Raw genomic sequence first — 15,502 nt, forward strand, 5'->3', positions numbered from 1 at the left:
TTTTTTTTTTTTTTTTTTTTAGAAAACCTATACAAATCTTCACCTTCGCCTCCACAAGATAGTGATCAGACATCCCACCAGCTGCCCCTCTCAGCACATTAGCATCCAAAAGTCTCTCTTACACATGCCTATCAATTAACATGTGATCTAATGATGCCCTTTGACCATGTCTCCTACTCACATACATATACTTATGTATATCTCTCTTTTTAATCCAGGTATTCCCATTCACCAGTCTTTTTTCAGTACACAAATCAACAAGCTCTTCACCATTTCCATTCACAACACTGAATACCCCTTGTACACCAATTATACCCTGCACTACCACATTTCTTATCTTTGCATTTAAATCATCATTAATATTTCCCAGTCTTGTGCATCAATGCTGCTGACACACTTATTCAGCTGCTCCCAAAACACTTTCCTCTCATGATCTTTCTTCTCATGACCAGGTACATAAATGCCAATTACCCATTTTTCTCCATCCACTTTTAGCTTTACCCACTTCAGTCTAGAATTTACTTTCTTACACTCTATCACATACTCCCACAACTCCTGCTTCGGTAGTGCTACTCCTTCCTTAGTTCTTTTCCTTTCACCAATGCCTGACTTTATTCCCATGACTTTTCCAGACCATTCTTCCCCTTTACCCTTGAGCCTTGTTTCAAAGGCCAATACACCCAGGTTTCTCTCCTTAAACATGCTACTTATCTCTTCTTTCATCTCATCTGGTTACATCGACATACATTCAGACGCCCCACTCTGAACCTTCGAGGAGGATGAACACTCCCCGTTTTACTCTTTCCTCTGTTTCTTCTTTTTTAGATTGACACCCAAAAAGAGGAGGGTTTCCAGCCCCCCACTCCCATGCATATACATAACATATAAACATGTACATACACATACACAGAGATATACATATATACACTTGTACATATTCACGCTTGCTTGCATTCATCCATTCCTGGCACTACCCTGTCTCATAGGACACAGCATCGCTACCCCCTGCTTCAGTGAGGTAGCATCAGGAAAACAAACAAAAAAGGCCACATTCTTTCACTTTCAATCTTTAGTTGTCATGTGTAATGCACCAAAACCACAGCTCCCTATTTACATCCATGCCCCACAGACCTTTCCATGCCCTGGTTCAGTCCATTGACAGCACACCGACCCTAGTATACCATATTGTTCCAGTTCACTCTGTTCCTTGCACACCTCTCACCCTCCTGTATGTTCAGGCCCTGATCGCTCAAAATTCTTTTCACTCCATCCTTCCACCTCCAATTTGGTCTCCCGCTTCTCCTTGTTCCCACCACCTCTGACTCATAAGTCCTCTTAGTCAACCTTTCCTTACTAATTCTCTCCATGTGACCAAACCATTTCAACACACTGTCTTCTGCTTTCAACCACACTCTTTTTATTACCACACATCTCTGTTACCCTTTCATTACTTACTTGATCAAACCACCTCACACCACATATTGTCCTCAAACATTTCATTTCCAACACACCCACCCTCCTTTGCACTACCCTATGTATAGCCCATGCCTCACAACCATGTAATATTTTTGGAACTACTATTCCTTCAAACATACTCGTTTATGCTCTCTGAGATAACTTTCTCTCGTTGCACACATTCTTCATCGTTCTTTTCCTTAGTTTCATTTGCTGCTAAGTCCACTCCCAGATTTGTAAAACACTTCACTTTCTCCAATTTTTCTCCATTTTAACTAACATCCGAACTAACTTGTCCCTCAACCCTGCAGACCCTAATAACCTTGCTCTTATTCACATTTACTCTCAACTTTCTCCTTTCACCTACTTTTCCAAACTCAGTCATCAGCTTCTACAGTTTCTCATTTGATTCAGCCACCAGTGCTGTATCATCAGCAAACAACAACTGACTCACTTCCCAGGCCTTTTAATCCCCAAGAGACTGCACAGTTGCCCCTCTCTCTAAAAATCTTACACTTTCCTCCCCAACCATCCCATCCATAAACAAATTAAACATCCATGGGGATATCACACACCCCTGCCATAGACTGACCTTCACTGGGAACCATTCACTCTCCTCTTTTCCTATTCACACACATGCCTTCCATCCATATTCACTCCATATGCCCTTCCAAGGGTTTGGGTTTCTCCAATCCCCAGCACATCCAGCTTATGACTTAAATGTTTGTAGAAGTACCTGCCTTTTGTTTCAATGGTCATCCTAGTAATATTCAGAGATATCAGCTTCATTCACTCATTCCTTTTACTCCCCAGCATAACTGGTGGACTCCAGTGCCACTTCTTTGCAGCCTTTAGTGCATCACCCTTGACATGCCTCTGGTAGAGGATATAACTATTGCAGTGTTACCCAGAGGCAGTGGGGCTCTCAGATTGTTCAAAAAACTAAAGTTTCAGTGCCCCAGGTTTTTGTATGTTTTAAAAGACTATTTCCTTGACGGAGTTGGATGACACCTAACTGTCTGGTTCCACCTCGGAGGTGTATTAACAAGGAATCTTTAGAAGTAGAGGTACAGCAATTCATCTTTTTCTAATTGTTGAGTCTTTTGCTGCTGTAGCAGCACCTTTCCACCTCAGTGGTTATGATACTGCTGTAGCCAGCTTTCACCCAAACCATTAGATAATCATCCATTGCAAGCACCACACTGACGAAATGTATTTGCAGCTGCCCCCTACTCCATCCCAGCCACAGGCTACATCCTACTCCACCAGACATACACCCATGTGAAACTATGCTCCTTAGACACACACACAAGTTACACTGCCTCACCAGCATTCTCAACTAAACTTGTCTCTCCAACATTTGAATAACGATTCAACATATCACACGACCCATCATGCCTGAGATGAAACTTCCACACTGAAGACACTGAATAGGCACTCCACAGTTGTCACTTACTCATCTTACAAATACAAACACACATCTCCTCACTTCTTGACCTGTGGTCCTGAGTACTGTGGAACACTTTAGGAGGGGGTTCTGTGGCAAGAAGGAAAGGACAGTTAAGGTATGGTAAGGTAAATACACCACCATATAAATTTGATGCATGCTCTGCATGTAGTGATAGATTGAGATTCACCAGAACTATTGAATATGTTCTCATTTTTCAATTTTTACACTTATATCCCTATTGATTATTGCAGGTCTCAGAATTATTTGGTGGAGTCTTCCAGCGCACAGAATTATCTGAAGCTCTGACTGAGATATGTAAGATGGACCCAACATTTGACAAAGAGCGCTTTCTTTTGGAGTGTGAATATGATATGATACCAAATGTTTTGGAGGCCATGATCAAACCTGATTTAGAGGTAAGTATCATACCATATATGATACCAGTAATGCTTACATATTTTGCTTCCCTTGTGTAGTTATTTATTTAGCCCTAGATCTCCTGTTTGAGGATGACATGTGGTGTGAGGTGGTTTGATTGAGTAAGTAATGAAAGGATAAGAGAGATGTGTGGAAATGAAAAGAGTGTGGTTGAGAGAGCAGAAGAGGGTGTGTTGAAATGGTTTGGACATATGGAGAGAATGAGTGAGGAAAGATTGATAAAGAGAATATATGTGTCAGAGGTGAAGGGAACAAGAGGTGGGAAACCAAATTGGAGGTGGAAGATGGAGTGAAGTGTTTTAGATATCTTGGAGTGGATTTAGCAGCAGATGGAACCATGGGAGCATGAGTCACAAGGTGGGGGAAGGGATGAAGGTTCTAGTAGCGTTGAAGTGTGTGTGGAAGGCGAGAACATTATCTCGGAGATAATGGGTGTTTGAAGGAATAGTGGTTCCAACAATGTTATATGGTTGCAAGGCATGGGCTATAGATGGGGTTGTGCGGAGGAGGATGGATGTGTTGGAGGTGAAGTGTTTGAGGGCAATATGTGGTGTGAGGTGGAGTGGGTGATGAGGTGGGTAAGAGAGGTGTGTGATAGTTAAAGGAGTGTGGTAGAGAGAGCAGAAGAGGGTGTGTTGAAGTGGTTTGGTCACATGGAGAGAATGAGTGGGGAAAGATTGAAAAGAAGGATATATGTGTCAGAGGTGGAGGGAACGAGGAGAAGTGGGAGACCAAATTGAAGATGGAAGGATGGAGTGAAAAAGATTTTGAGTGCTTGGGGTCTGAACATGCAGGAGGGTGAAAGGCATGCAAGGAATATAGAGTGAATTGGAATGATGTGGTATACTGGGGTTGACATTCTGTCAGTGGATTGAACCAGGGCATGTGAAGCGTCTAGGGTAAACCATGGAAAGTTTTGTCGGGTCTGGATGTGGAAGGGGAGCTATGGTTTCGGTGCATTGCACATGACAGCTAGAGACTGAGTGTGAACGAATGTGGCCTTTGTTGTCTTTTCCTAACGCTACCTTGTGTAGGGGGAGGGGGGTACCATTTCATGTGTGGCGGGGTGGCGATGGGAATGGATGAAGGCAGCAAGAATGGATATATACATGTGTATATATGTATATGTCTGTATATGTACATATATGTATATGTCGAAATGTATAGGTATGTATATGTTCGTGTGTGGGCGTTTATGTATATACATGTGTATGTGGGTGGGTTGGGCCATTTCTTTTGTCTGTTTCCTTGCACTATTTTACTAACATGGGAGACAGCGGCTAAGTATGATAAAGAAAAATAGATAAATAGATATATCTTTATGTGTGTGTATATGAGTGAATGGGCTATTCTTCATCTGTTTCCTGGTGCTACCTCGCTGATGTGGGAAACAGCAATTAAGTATGATAATGATAAGAAATGATGATAGATCTGCAGTTTTGAGGTTGCACTGCACACAAGAGCAGGGTAAGATGAACTCCTTTGGAGTGGGAAGGTCCTTTCCATCCCTTAATGATGACATGTCTTTGTCAAAAGTGAATTGTCCCTATTAGCACTACCACTTGCCAGTGGATGCTGGAGTCACTATCTGTATATATACTTACATTTCTACCTTCCTGTCCAAGGTGCCCCTTCTGTCTTCCATGGTGCTTCCACAATGTTCAACAGGTAGGACCACAGGTCTTGAAATGTAGTGTCCTTTTAGTTTCCTATTTCTAGTGTATGGGAAGGGTGTTTTACTTTTGTGGAACCCATTTCTTGAACATTGCTATCATACTGCTTCATAGATTTCCGTATGTTGTATGCATTGTCTTAAATTGCAGTTTTTGTCAGGTTAAGGATAATGTAGGGAACTGTGGTCTGTGCCATTTGATGCCCAGTTTAAATTTGAATCATGTGCCAATGATGACATTTGATTATTACATCATTGGTTAGAATTGTATGCCAAGTACTGCTGGTACCCACACATACTTCACCTTGAAGCACTCAGTATCCCATGAGAGGCAATGGAGGATGAATTGAAATAATTTAGTGCTGTGTGCTGTATTGCCATACATAGAACTCACACATTACTGCATTTGCTCCATGGTCTGCTGTCTTTTAGCACCCACCATGGACAGATAAGTGATTGAAAGCATATTTAAGGATAGAACGGAAAAGATGTGAGAGTTTGGGCCTGAACATGCAGGAGGGTGTAAGATGTTTGGAATAGAGCAAATTGGAGCAATGTAGTTTTTAAGGGGGTGACTTGCTATCAGTGGACTAAACTAGGATCTGAAGTAGCTAGGGAAAGCATGGAATGGTCTGTGGTACCTGGTTGTAGAAAGTCCTCTCCTCTTCTGACACATATATTGTCTTTGTAAATCTTTCCTGACTTACGCTATCCATATTTCTAAACCATTTTAGCTCACTCTCTTTAGCTCTGTCAACCACATTCTTCTTATTCCTACACCTCCCTCATACCCTTTTATTATCTACTCAGTCAAACCACCTCATTCCACATATTTTTCTAAAACATTTCATTTCCCTTCTCTGCACATTCTTATCAGCAGACCATGTCTCACATCCATACAACATTGTTGAGACTGCTCTACCCTCCCAGATAATGATCTCTCTTTTCACACATTCCTCAGTGCTCCCAGAATGTTTGCCCCTTCATCCACCTTATAATTAACTTTTACCTCCATGGTTCCATTCTCTAAAATGTTCACCCCAAGGAATTTAATGTACTTCACTTCCTCCAAGTTTTCTCCATTCAAACTCACACCCCAACTAACCTGTCCCTCTGCACTGCTACACCTAATAACCTTGCTTTTCTTAACAGTTACTTTTAGCTTACTTAACACACACTCCCAAATTCAGACGCTAGTACCTGCAGTTTCTCATTTAAGTCTGCCATCAGTGCTGTGTTGTCAGAAAACATTGATTTACTTCTCAGGCTACCTCACCCCCTACGGATTGCATATTTGCACTTCAAACCAGGACCCTTCCCTTGCACTTACCATCCTCATCACCCCATTCATAAATAGATTAAAATGTCATGGTGACATCACACAAATCTTAACTGGATCCACTCGCTCTCCTTTCCACCTACTTGCACACACTCCTACACTCTAGATAATAACTTTTCACTGCTTATATTAACTTTCTTCCCACACTGTATATTTGTAAGACTTTCACAAGGCGTCTCTGTTAATGATATTATACGCTTTCTTCAAATCCATAAATGCCACATACATATTCCTCTTTTTCTCTAAAATTTCTCACACACACATCAACAACAACCTTCAGGAATGGACTGCGACCAATGACATAACCATCAACCTCACCAAGACTGTGCTGATGCACATCAGCCTGGTTGAAAACAACAAACTATTCCTTAACATCAATCATACTAGGCTTTGACATCCTCCAGGTAGTCAGAGAATTTGAACTTGGTGTCACAGTGGACCGTGGGTTAAACTGGAAGAGTCATGTCATCACTATCATCAAATCATCCTCATACCATCTTTACCCTCTCTGCTGACTGAAATTACTAAGCATCCCACTAATTGAGGCCAGGAATGTCTTTACCATACCATCTTCATTCTACCAAAGCTTATCCATTCCTTCCCAGCCTGGTCCTCCTCTCTAATAGCTACACAGAGGGACCAGCTAGAAAGAGAGCAAAAAAGTGTATGCAGAATTATCCTGGGCCCTTCTTACACCACCCACCAAGAGGCCCTCATCTTGCTGAACCTTCCCACCATCTCCAACCAACAACAGCAGCTCATACAGAAATTTGGCAATAAACTGCTGATACCTTCATTACAGAGACCTCCTACCCCCTGATGCCCCTCCACCAATGACATCTGTTTGTCATCACAATCAACTTCTTCCAATCAGAACTCATACAGACAGATATAAGAACAGTCCTATACTTACCATTGTGAACTTCATAAAGAGTCCTTGAACAAGTACATAGCTATGCAAGTGAACAGCTCAGTTTTCTGTTTGTTAGGCTATGTGGTATGTCACACACTGTATTACTGTAACTTCATCAAGTTCCAAAATGTTTAAAACTTACATTGACTCTGTAAACATCCCTGTATATCTACTACCCTGACTATCTAAATGTACCTCACCCTTAAGCTTGTCCAAAGTTTGGAAATATCGAGCTCACTCTATTCTTAAGCTCTTGCATAAGTAGCTAACTTGTTACTGTCGTGGCATCCCAGTTCTGCAATATTTGTGATATCTCAACTGTGTATTTTTTGCCAATTGTCCTCCTAACATCCAATAAACAATTGTTATTTTTTTTCTTTTCAAGTAGAGACCTGATCCACCCATCCTTTGCCACTCCTGAAACTTCATAGTTTCTCCCCAGCCTGATGCCACTTTCCCATACAACTTGCTAGGACAACTCACCAGACTTACACCTCTGCTGTTTGAACACAGATCTTTTTCTGATCACCTTTATACACTGGTGCTATATGTGCATTCCATCAACCCATAGGGAGCTCATCATGATCTGTAAATATTATGAAACAACACAGCCATCTCCTTCCACGAGAAATTCAACTGCAGTACCATCCAATCCAGCTGCCGTGCAACATTTCTTCTTATGCATGGCATGGCATGCTCCCAACTTTCTCTTCCCCAAACCACTTTTCTTGATTCTCTCGCTTCACATATTTTCCCAACCTAAGCACTCTACATCCATTACCGCATCATTAAAGATTTCAACAGTTCTTCAAAATACTCTATCCATCTCCTGACCTCATCACTTCCTGTTACCACTTCCCTATTTGCCCTTTTCATCAATGTTCCCATTTGTTCTTTGTTTTTCTGACATGATCACATGATTAACCTCCTTCCAAAACATTATATTGTCCCTGAAGTTTACTGATACTTGCTCACAACAATTCTCATTTGTCCTGTATTTCAGCCCCTGCACTTTCCTCTAGACCTCCTGCTGCTTTTTCTTTCACATTTACCGATCATTTGCTTTCTCTTTTTGTAAGTATTGCCTGTACACCTCTCTTTTCTATCTCACTAGCAAGTTTACTCTTGCTGCTTTCTCTCACACATCTTTCCATTACTTTCATTCTTTCCCTGTAAGTACTACCCATGCACCTTTCTTTTCTTTCTTACTGGCAAATTTATAGCCACTCACTGTGCTTTCTCACCTACCCACCTCATGTCACATGCCAGCACCGCTTTATGAAGTATCTCCTATTCCTAACCCACTCCCCTTGCTTTGTTTCATCTCACCTTTTGCCACTCTACACCCAGTCTCTCTAGGTATTTCTTTTCATACATTTCAGTTCCAAGCTCACCTTCACCACACTCTTTTCACTTGTGTTATTTCTGCTTTTCAGAAAACCTGTATAAACCCACCCTTACCTTCTCCATGTAATGGTCAGACATCCCACCAACTGCTCCTCTCAACCCATTCACATCCAAAAGTCTCTCTTCTGCATGTCTGTCATTTCGCATGTATTCCAGTAGTGACCCCTTACCTTCTTTCCTGATCACCCATGTATACTTATATATGTCCTTTTTAAACCATGTATTTTCAGTCACCAGTTCTTTTTCAGTGCACAACTCCACAGGTTGTTCGTTCATTTTTATTCACAATATTTGGTATCCCATACCCCCCAGGTTATACTCTCCAGTGCTACATTACTCACTTTTGCATTTGCATCATGTTTACCCCTAATCTCAAATACAGAGAGAATGTTAAGAACGAGGGAAGACTGGTTTAATCAAAGATGTCAAAGAGCAAAGGAGTTTCAAGATGTGCTGTGTTAACACTTTAACCAGCCAGCTTATTCAAGGTATAAGAGAACAAAGAATCATCGAGTATAGGAGAATAAGAAAGGAAGAACAAAGAAATTTTGGAGAGAGTATGTGGATAAGGCAGATGAAAATCCAAAACTTTCTGACAGATTATCAGTTTGAGTAGATGCTTGTGATAAGGGATCCGGAGAGGAAAATAGTAGAGGGTGATGTAAGGATATGTAAGGAACTGAATAACATTGAGATATTTAGAAAAGACATTAAAAGAATACTATAAGGTCTTGACCCATACCAGGCTCATGGTCATGGTGAAGTTTCATTATGTGCTTTAGATGTAATACCCATCTATAAGAATGGAGGCTAGGAAGAAGCACTGAACTGTAGACCAGTCTTCTTGATGAGAGTGGTTTGTAAGGTACCAAAAAAGATAACCAGAAAGCTGTTGGTTGACTTTCTACCGAGGAGAAACTACCTAAGTGAAAGACGACACAGTTTTAGGAAAGGAGCTCATGTTTAACAAACCTCTTAGGCATCTATGATGGAGTGAGCCCTATCTTAGACAAAGAGGAAGCTGGGTAAAATGTTAATATTTTACCTGCCAGAGAACATTTGATATGGTATACAAAGGAATTAAAAAACAACAGACCACTGGGTCCTTTCTGGGTTTAAGGTAGTGGAAGATATCGGAAATTCACATATTATTTTGGCAAACTCTAGAAGGCATTAAGATAATTCAGACAAAATAACTTGCAAGTTGTCATTGTGAAAAAGGAGATGCAGATAATGTATGTCCTGGACTTGAGGTAAAGTATATATCAGTTTGTTTTTAAGTGTGTCTGTAATACTGCTTTCAGCAACTCTAATTGATATATTATTCCATTAGTGAACACTTCTGTTGAAGAAAAAATACATTATGTCATTCGATGTGAAATGTTTGCCTATGAGTTTAAAACCATTACTATGAGTAAAAAAGTGCTGTGTGGGAGGCTGATTAAGAGGTTGGAAAACCAGGCAGTAGTAAGGAGGGAGACTCCTCCAAAGGTTAGATTTTCAATTTGGAAGGGAACAAGGAGTCTTCTTTATATGGGTGGAGGTCACCAGTGTAGTGCCTTGTGGTTATATTTTGGAGTCATTACTCTTCCTGATGTTGCACTTGTAATTAACCACTGAAATTTAATTTTACCTCTCTCATAGATCTTGTATGACTGTGTTCTGCCTTCGTAAAAGTGCAGCTATATTTTGGTGAAGGAAAAAAGATTTTCTTTCCCCCTCAGTTTGTCCCATGGTGATGTGTGCTTCACTTGTTTACCTGTTGCAATGTAGGAGTGATATTAGGAGCAGCAAGCAATTAGTTTGTTGACTTGTGGCTTTAGGCCTATCAACTGCTAGAGTCAGTAAGACCAACATAATTTTGAAACCTCCAATCAGAATAACTTAAAACACTGTCATCAGATCTTTGAGAATTATAAATCCACATATGCTCTCTCATTATGTGTATGGGCCTTCAGCCACCAGGTAGGGACCCAGCCAGCACCAGTCTACCATGTGGTGCATCTCTGGTCAGTCTGTTGTGCATGTGGCTTCGATAATTCAGATGATGTAGACAAGCCTATTGTACCTCCCTCTACCTCCCAGTTGCTGTCATCCAGCCTCATTACACTAAAGTAGCACCTTAATCTATTACCACTGTTGTTTTTCTGTCAGTCCATAAGATTTTCTGCGTTACCTGTGAAGTGGTAATAGTTGGTGAATCACATAATTCAAGGGGTGATGTAGACAAGCCCAGTGCACTTCTTTTAGCTTCCCAGTAACCTTCACTTCACCCTATCCCTTTCTAGCAGTAGCAAAAGCCCACATCACCACCTTTTTCAGTTAGTTTTCACTGAATATCATGTAAATTATGTCATGATAGAGTCTAGTATATTGATGATAAGCTAAGTTGTTTTTTGTATATTCCATACTTCAGCATTAGATTGGGATAATTTTTGGTCAGGAATGTAACCCCCTTTATGAAATGGCTTAGATTGCCCATATAACGATGGAATGCTAGAATGATAGATCTTCAAGATTATAACCCCATTGGAAAGTGGGGCCCCTGGTACTGTGAAACATCACTCTAAGAATCATCATCAAGTGAGGGACTGTGCTACATGGATAACCCTTAGGTACGGTGGTAGCAATAATTTTTCATGCCCAGTGGTGGCAGAGTTTCACCCTTAGGTACGGTGGTAGCAATAATTTTTCATGCCCAGTGGTGGCAGAGTTTCAGAGTATTGAAAAATGTACTCCTAAGTTTGTTTATTTCATTATCTAGAACATAATTTTCTGAATAAAATGGTATACAACTGAACCTGATGAGTCATTGTTTATGTGCTGCATGGTCTTTAGCTTATGCTGCATTGGTACAAGGTGTATGATGTACATCATGAACATTGTCAGGCATATGTGATGTTTTTTTGTGTTTTTGTTACAAACAGATATGATTACTTACAGTTTTCATCAGTAACATCTCTTGTAAGTGACACAGAAAGAAAAGTTTATACACAGCGTGAGGATATAAATCTTGTTCAGTCATCCTAGATATCTCCCCATAGTACACATGGCATGTAGTGTCCAGAAACAATGTGTGGAATATCACTATAAGTTTTGTCATGAGGTAGAGGTGGCCATTTCATGAAAAGGTCAAATGCTCCTGGTAGTTAGACTCTCATATGAAGTCAACATCCTTCTAAGGATTAATTGCAAAACTCCATTGACCCAGAGCCCCATCCTAATTTATTTGATTTGGATAATTGGGATTTTAATGTATATGGCCTAACCTATTTTAGATAATGATAATTTCCTAAATGTGATTACTTTGGATTCTAAGAAATTATTATATGATCTTTATCCCTTTTTAAGAATAATGAGCTGCTAATCATTGTTTATATTAGATTTATGCTGCCATTACTCCATTTTAGAAACTGTTATTTCTTTAATAGATACTGCAATACTTTGGGTTTTAAGAAATTAATATTATATGATCTTTATCCCTTTTAAGAATAATTAGCTGCTATTTATTGTTTGTATTAAATTTTTAGCTGCCAATACTCCATTTCAAAAACTATTATTTCTTTGATAGATACTGCAGGATTGGTGCTATGAAAGAGCATATTCAGTTTTAGCCACTCCAGTAAAACAAGCCTTTCAATTAGGATTTACATTTCATTCTAAGGTGAGTGCTAATTTTACGCTTAAGTATGTACATTTTTAAAAATCCCTGTATACATAAGAAATAACCATGTTCATGTTATTATTACTTTTGTGTCAGAGATATATTACAGTAAAGCTTTTGTTATTCATAATTTGCAACAGTGAAATATTCAAACCAACATGTTTTTCTTTTTTGGATGGCAACCTTCCAGTATACAAAAATATTTGAAAAATAAAAAAGTTGCATGAAAATATTTCAAATCACCTTTGCACCACACTGTTGTGATTAGTGTACTCACTACCCAGTGTTTTGTGATGGTGATTATTTACTGTCTCTCATATGCTTTTATGCTTTCTGGCTAGGTGTTATATGCTGGTCTTGCACATTAGTGTACTTTGTGCACTCTTGACTACTATTTTGGACAGTGGCCCCTTTCAGGTGTCATCAGCAATTGCCTGACAGCTCCTCAAAGCTATTTATGTCTCACATGGAGTTGTGCAAGAAGATGACTAAGAGTGAGTCCTAGACGATACTTTTGAAAAACTTCACTGTTGGCATGACGACTATTTACGACATCACCAATCAGCTGAAGATCGAGGCATCTAGTATTGCTTATATATGTATTAGTATTACCTCTATGTAAAATATTTACAAATAAATGAATATGATATGTATGTGCATTAGAAAGTATGTTAAGACTTCTTTTGAGGATTAGCTGGTGAAGCAAGCATAGTTCCTGAGTTAAGTGCTTTCCTGCCACCAGCATGTCAGTCTCACAATTACCACCATTGCGTACAGATCTGTGAGATTTGGGTGTACCTGCTAATGTGATTGTCCTACAACCCAGTATGTTTACATTTCTAAATATGGCATCCAAATGTCTAGCAACAACATCTTCCCCAGAACCAGCAGTTAAATGGAGGGGAACCTTTTTGGCTTCAGAAACAAAGCCACAAATCTTATAACACCCTGGTGCAGGTGAGGGAGCATCAGTGCTAGAAAGTGCCAGAACTTGGGTAAGGATTGATGGATGGAGTGTGCCATGTTCCCACCGTTGTGTGCAGATCTGTGCTATCTATGCAGTTTGGGTATACCTGCTAGTGTGATATTCCTGCATCTCACTGTGTTTGTATTTGTTAATGTGGCTTTCAAACATCCAGCAACATCTATTCAAGAGCCAGCAATTAAATGGAAAAGAACCTCTTTGACCTTAGAAACGAAGCTAGAAATCTTATGATGTGCTGATGCTGATTAGGGAGTGTCAGCACTTGGATGTTCTTACAAATTTGGTGAATCTACAGTCTACATCATGAAGAAAATAAATGCAGAGAAAATTTAAAGGTAACTACAAAGTAACCATAAGGGTTAGAAATCCACTTATGAAGAAGTTGGAGAAGACACTTGTTATACATAGAGCATGAGAGGTTGAAAAGAAGCTTTGGTGGCCCTCAGCTCCAGTCTGAAAATTTATGAAAATTTATGTAAAGAAGACATTGTAGCTGAGCCAGAGCCATTTCAATCAAGTAAAGCTTTAGATGGCTAGATGAGTTCATTAGACATCAGAAACTCCTGGTCACTCAAAATCTTTTTCAATCCATCCCTCCACCTCCAGTTTGGTCTCCTACTTCTTGTTCCCTCCACCTCTGACACATATATCCTCTTTGTCAACCTTTCCTCACTCATTCTTTCTATATGTTCAAACTGCATCAACATACCCTCTTCTGCTCTCTCTGCCACATTCTTTTAATTTCACACATCTCTCTTACCATTTCATTACTTACTTGATCAAACCACCTCACATCACATTTTGTCCTCAAACATTTCATTTCCAACACATCTACCCTTCTCCATACAACCCTATCTATAGCCCATGCCTCGCAACCATATGATGTTGTAGGAACTACAGTTCCTTCAGACATGCCCATTTTGCTCTCCAAGATAATGTTCTCTCCTTCCACATATTCTTCATCGCTCCCAGAACCTTCGACCCCTCCCCACCCTGTGACTCACTTCCTCCTCCATGGTTCCATTCACTGCTAAGTCTGCTCCCAGATATCTAAAACACTTTCACTTCCTCCAATATTCTCCATTCAATGTTACATCCCAGTTAATTTGTCCCTACTGAACCTAATAACCTTGCTCTTATATACATTTACTCTCAACTTTCTCTTTTCAAACACTTTTCCAAACTTGGTCATGAACTTTTGCAGTTTCTCACTTGAATCAGCCATCAGTGCTGTATTGTTGGTGAACAATAACTGACTCACTTCCCAGGGCCTCACATCCCCAACACACTGCATACTCGCCCCTCTCTCTTGAATTTACCTCCCTAACCACCCCATCCATAAGCAAATTAAAAAACCATGGACACATCACACCCTTGCCGCAGACCGACCTTCACTGGAAACCAATCACTTTCCTCTTTTCTTCCTTGTACATATGCCTTACAACATTGGTAAAAACTTCTCATTGCCTCTAGCAGCTTACCTCCAACACCATATACTCTTAAGACCTTCCACAAAGCATCTCTGTTAACCCTATCATATGCCTTCTCCAAATCCCTCAGTATCATTAAATTTTAGGGAGAATAAAAAGATGTTCTGGAAGGAGGTAAATAAAGTGCATAAGACAAGGGAGCAAATGGGAAGTTCAGTGAAGGGCACTAATGGGGAGGTGATAACAAGTAGTGGTGATGTGAGAAGGAGATGGAGTGAGTATTTTGAAGGTTTGTTGAATGTGTTTGATGATAGAGTGGCAGATATAGGGTGTTTTGGTCGAGGTGGTGTGCAAAGTGAGAGGGTTAGGGAAAATGATTTGGTAAACAGAGAAGAGGTAGTAAAAGCTTTGCAGAAGATGAAAGCCGGCAAGGCAGCAGGTTTGGATGGTATTGCAGTGGAATCTATTAAAAAAGGGGGTGACAGTATTGTTGACTGGTTGGTAAGGTTATTTAATGTATGTATGGTTCATGATGAGGTGCCTGAGGATTGGTGGAATGCTTGCATAGTGCCATTGTACAGAGGCAAAGAGGATAAGAGTGAGTGCTCACATTACAGAGGTATAAGTTTGTTGAGTATTCCTGGTAAATTATATGGGAGGGTATTGATTGAGAGGGTGAAGGCATGTACAGAGCATCAGATTGGGGAAGAGCAGTGTGGTTTCAGAAGTGGTAGAGGATGTGTGGAACA

General features: G+C 40.2%; 1 protein-coding gene across 3 annotated transcripts in view; it reads left to right on the forward strand.

The window, feature by feature from the left end:
• The window catches only part of LOC139757863 (mitochondrial import inner membrane translocase subunit TIM44), a 201,365-nt gene that overhangs the window by 146,679 nt on the left and 39,184 nt on the right, over window positions 1-15,502 (forward strand). For all 3 annotated transcript variants that reach the window (XM_071678767.1, XM_071678768.1, XM_071678769.1), the window contains exons 7-8: window positions 3,157-3,321; window positions 12,246-12,338. In XM_071678767.1, the coding sequence (XP_071534868.1) occupies window positions 3,157-3,321; window positions 12,246-12,338 (258 nt within the window). The remainder of the gene's footprint in view (window positions 1-3,156; window positions 3,322-12,245; window positions 12,339-15,502) is intronic.

This window comes from Panulirus ornatus, chromosome 28, assembly GCF_036320965.1.
Source record: "Panulirus ornatus isolate Po-2019 chromosome 28, ASM3632096v1, whole genome shotgun sequence".
Lineage (NCBI taxonomy): Eukaryota > Metazoa > Arthropoda > Malacostraca > Decapoda > Palinuridae > Panulirus > Panulirus ornatus.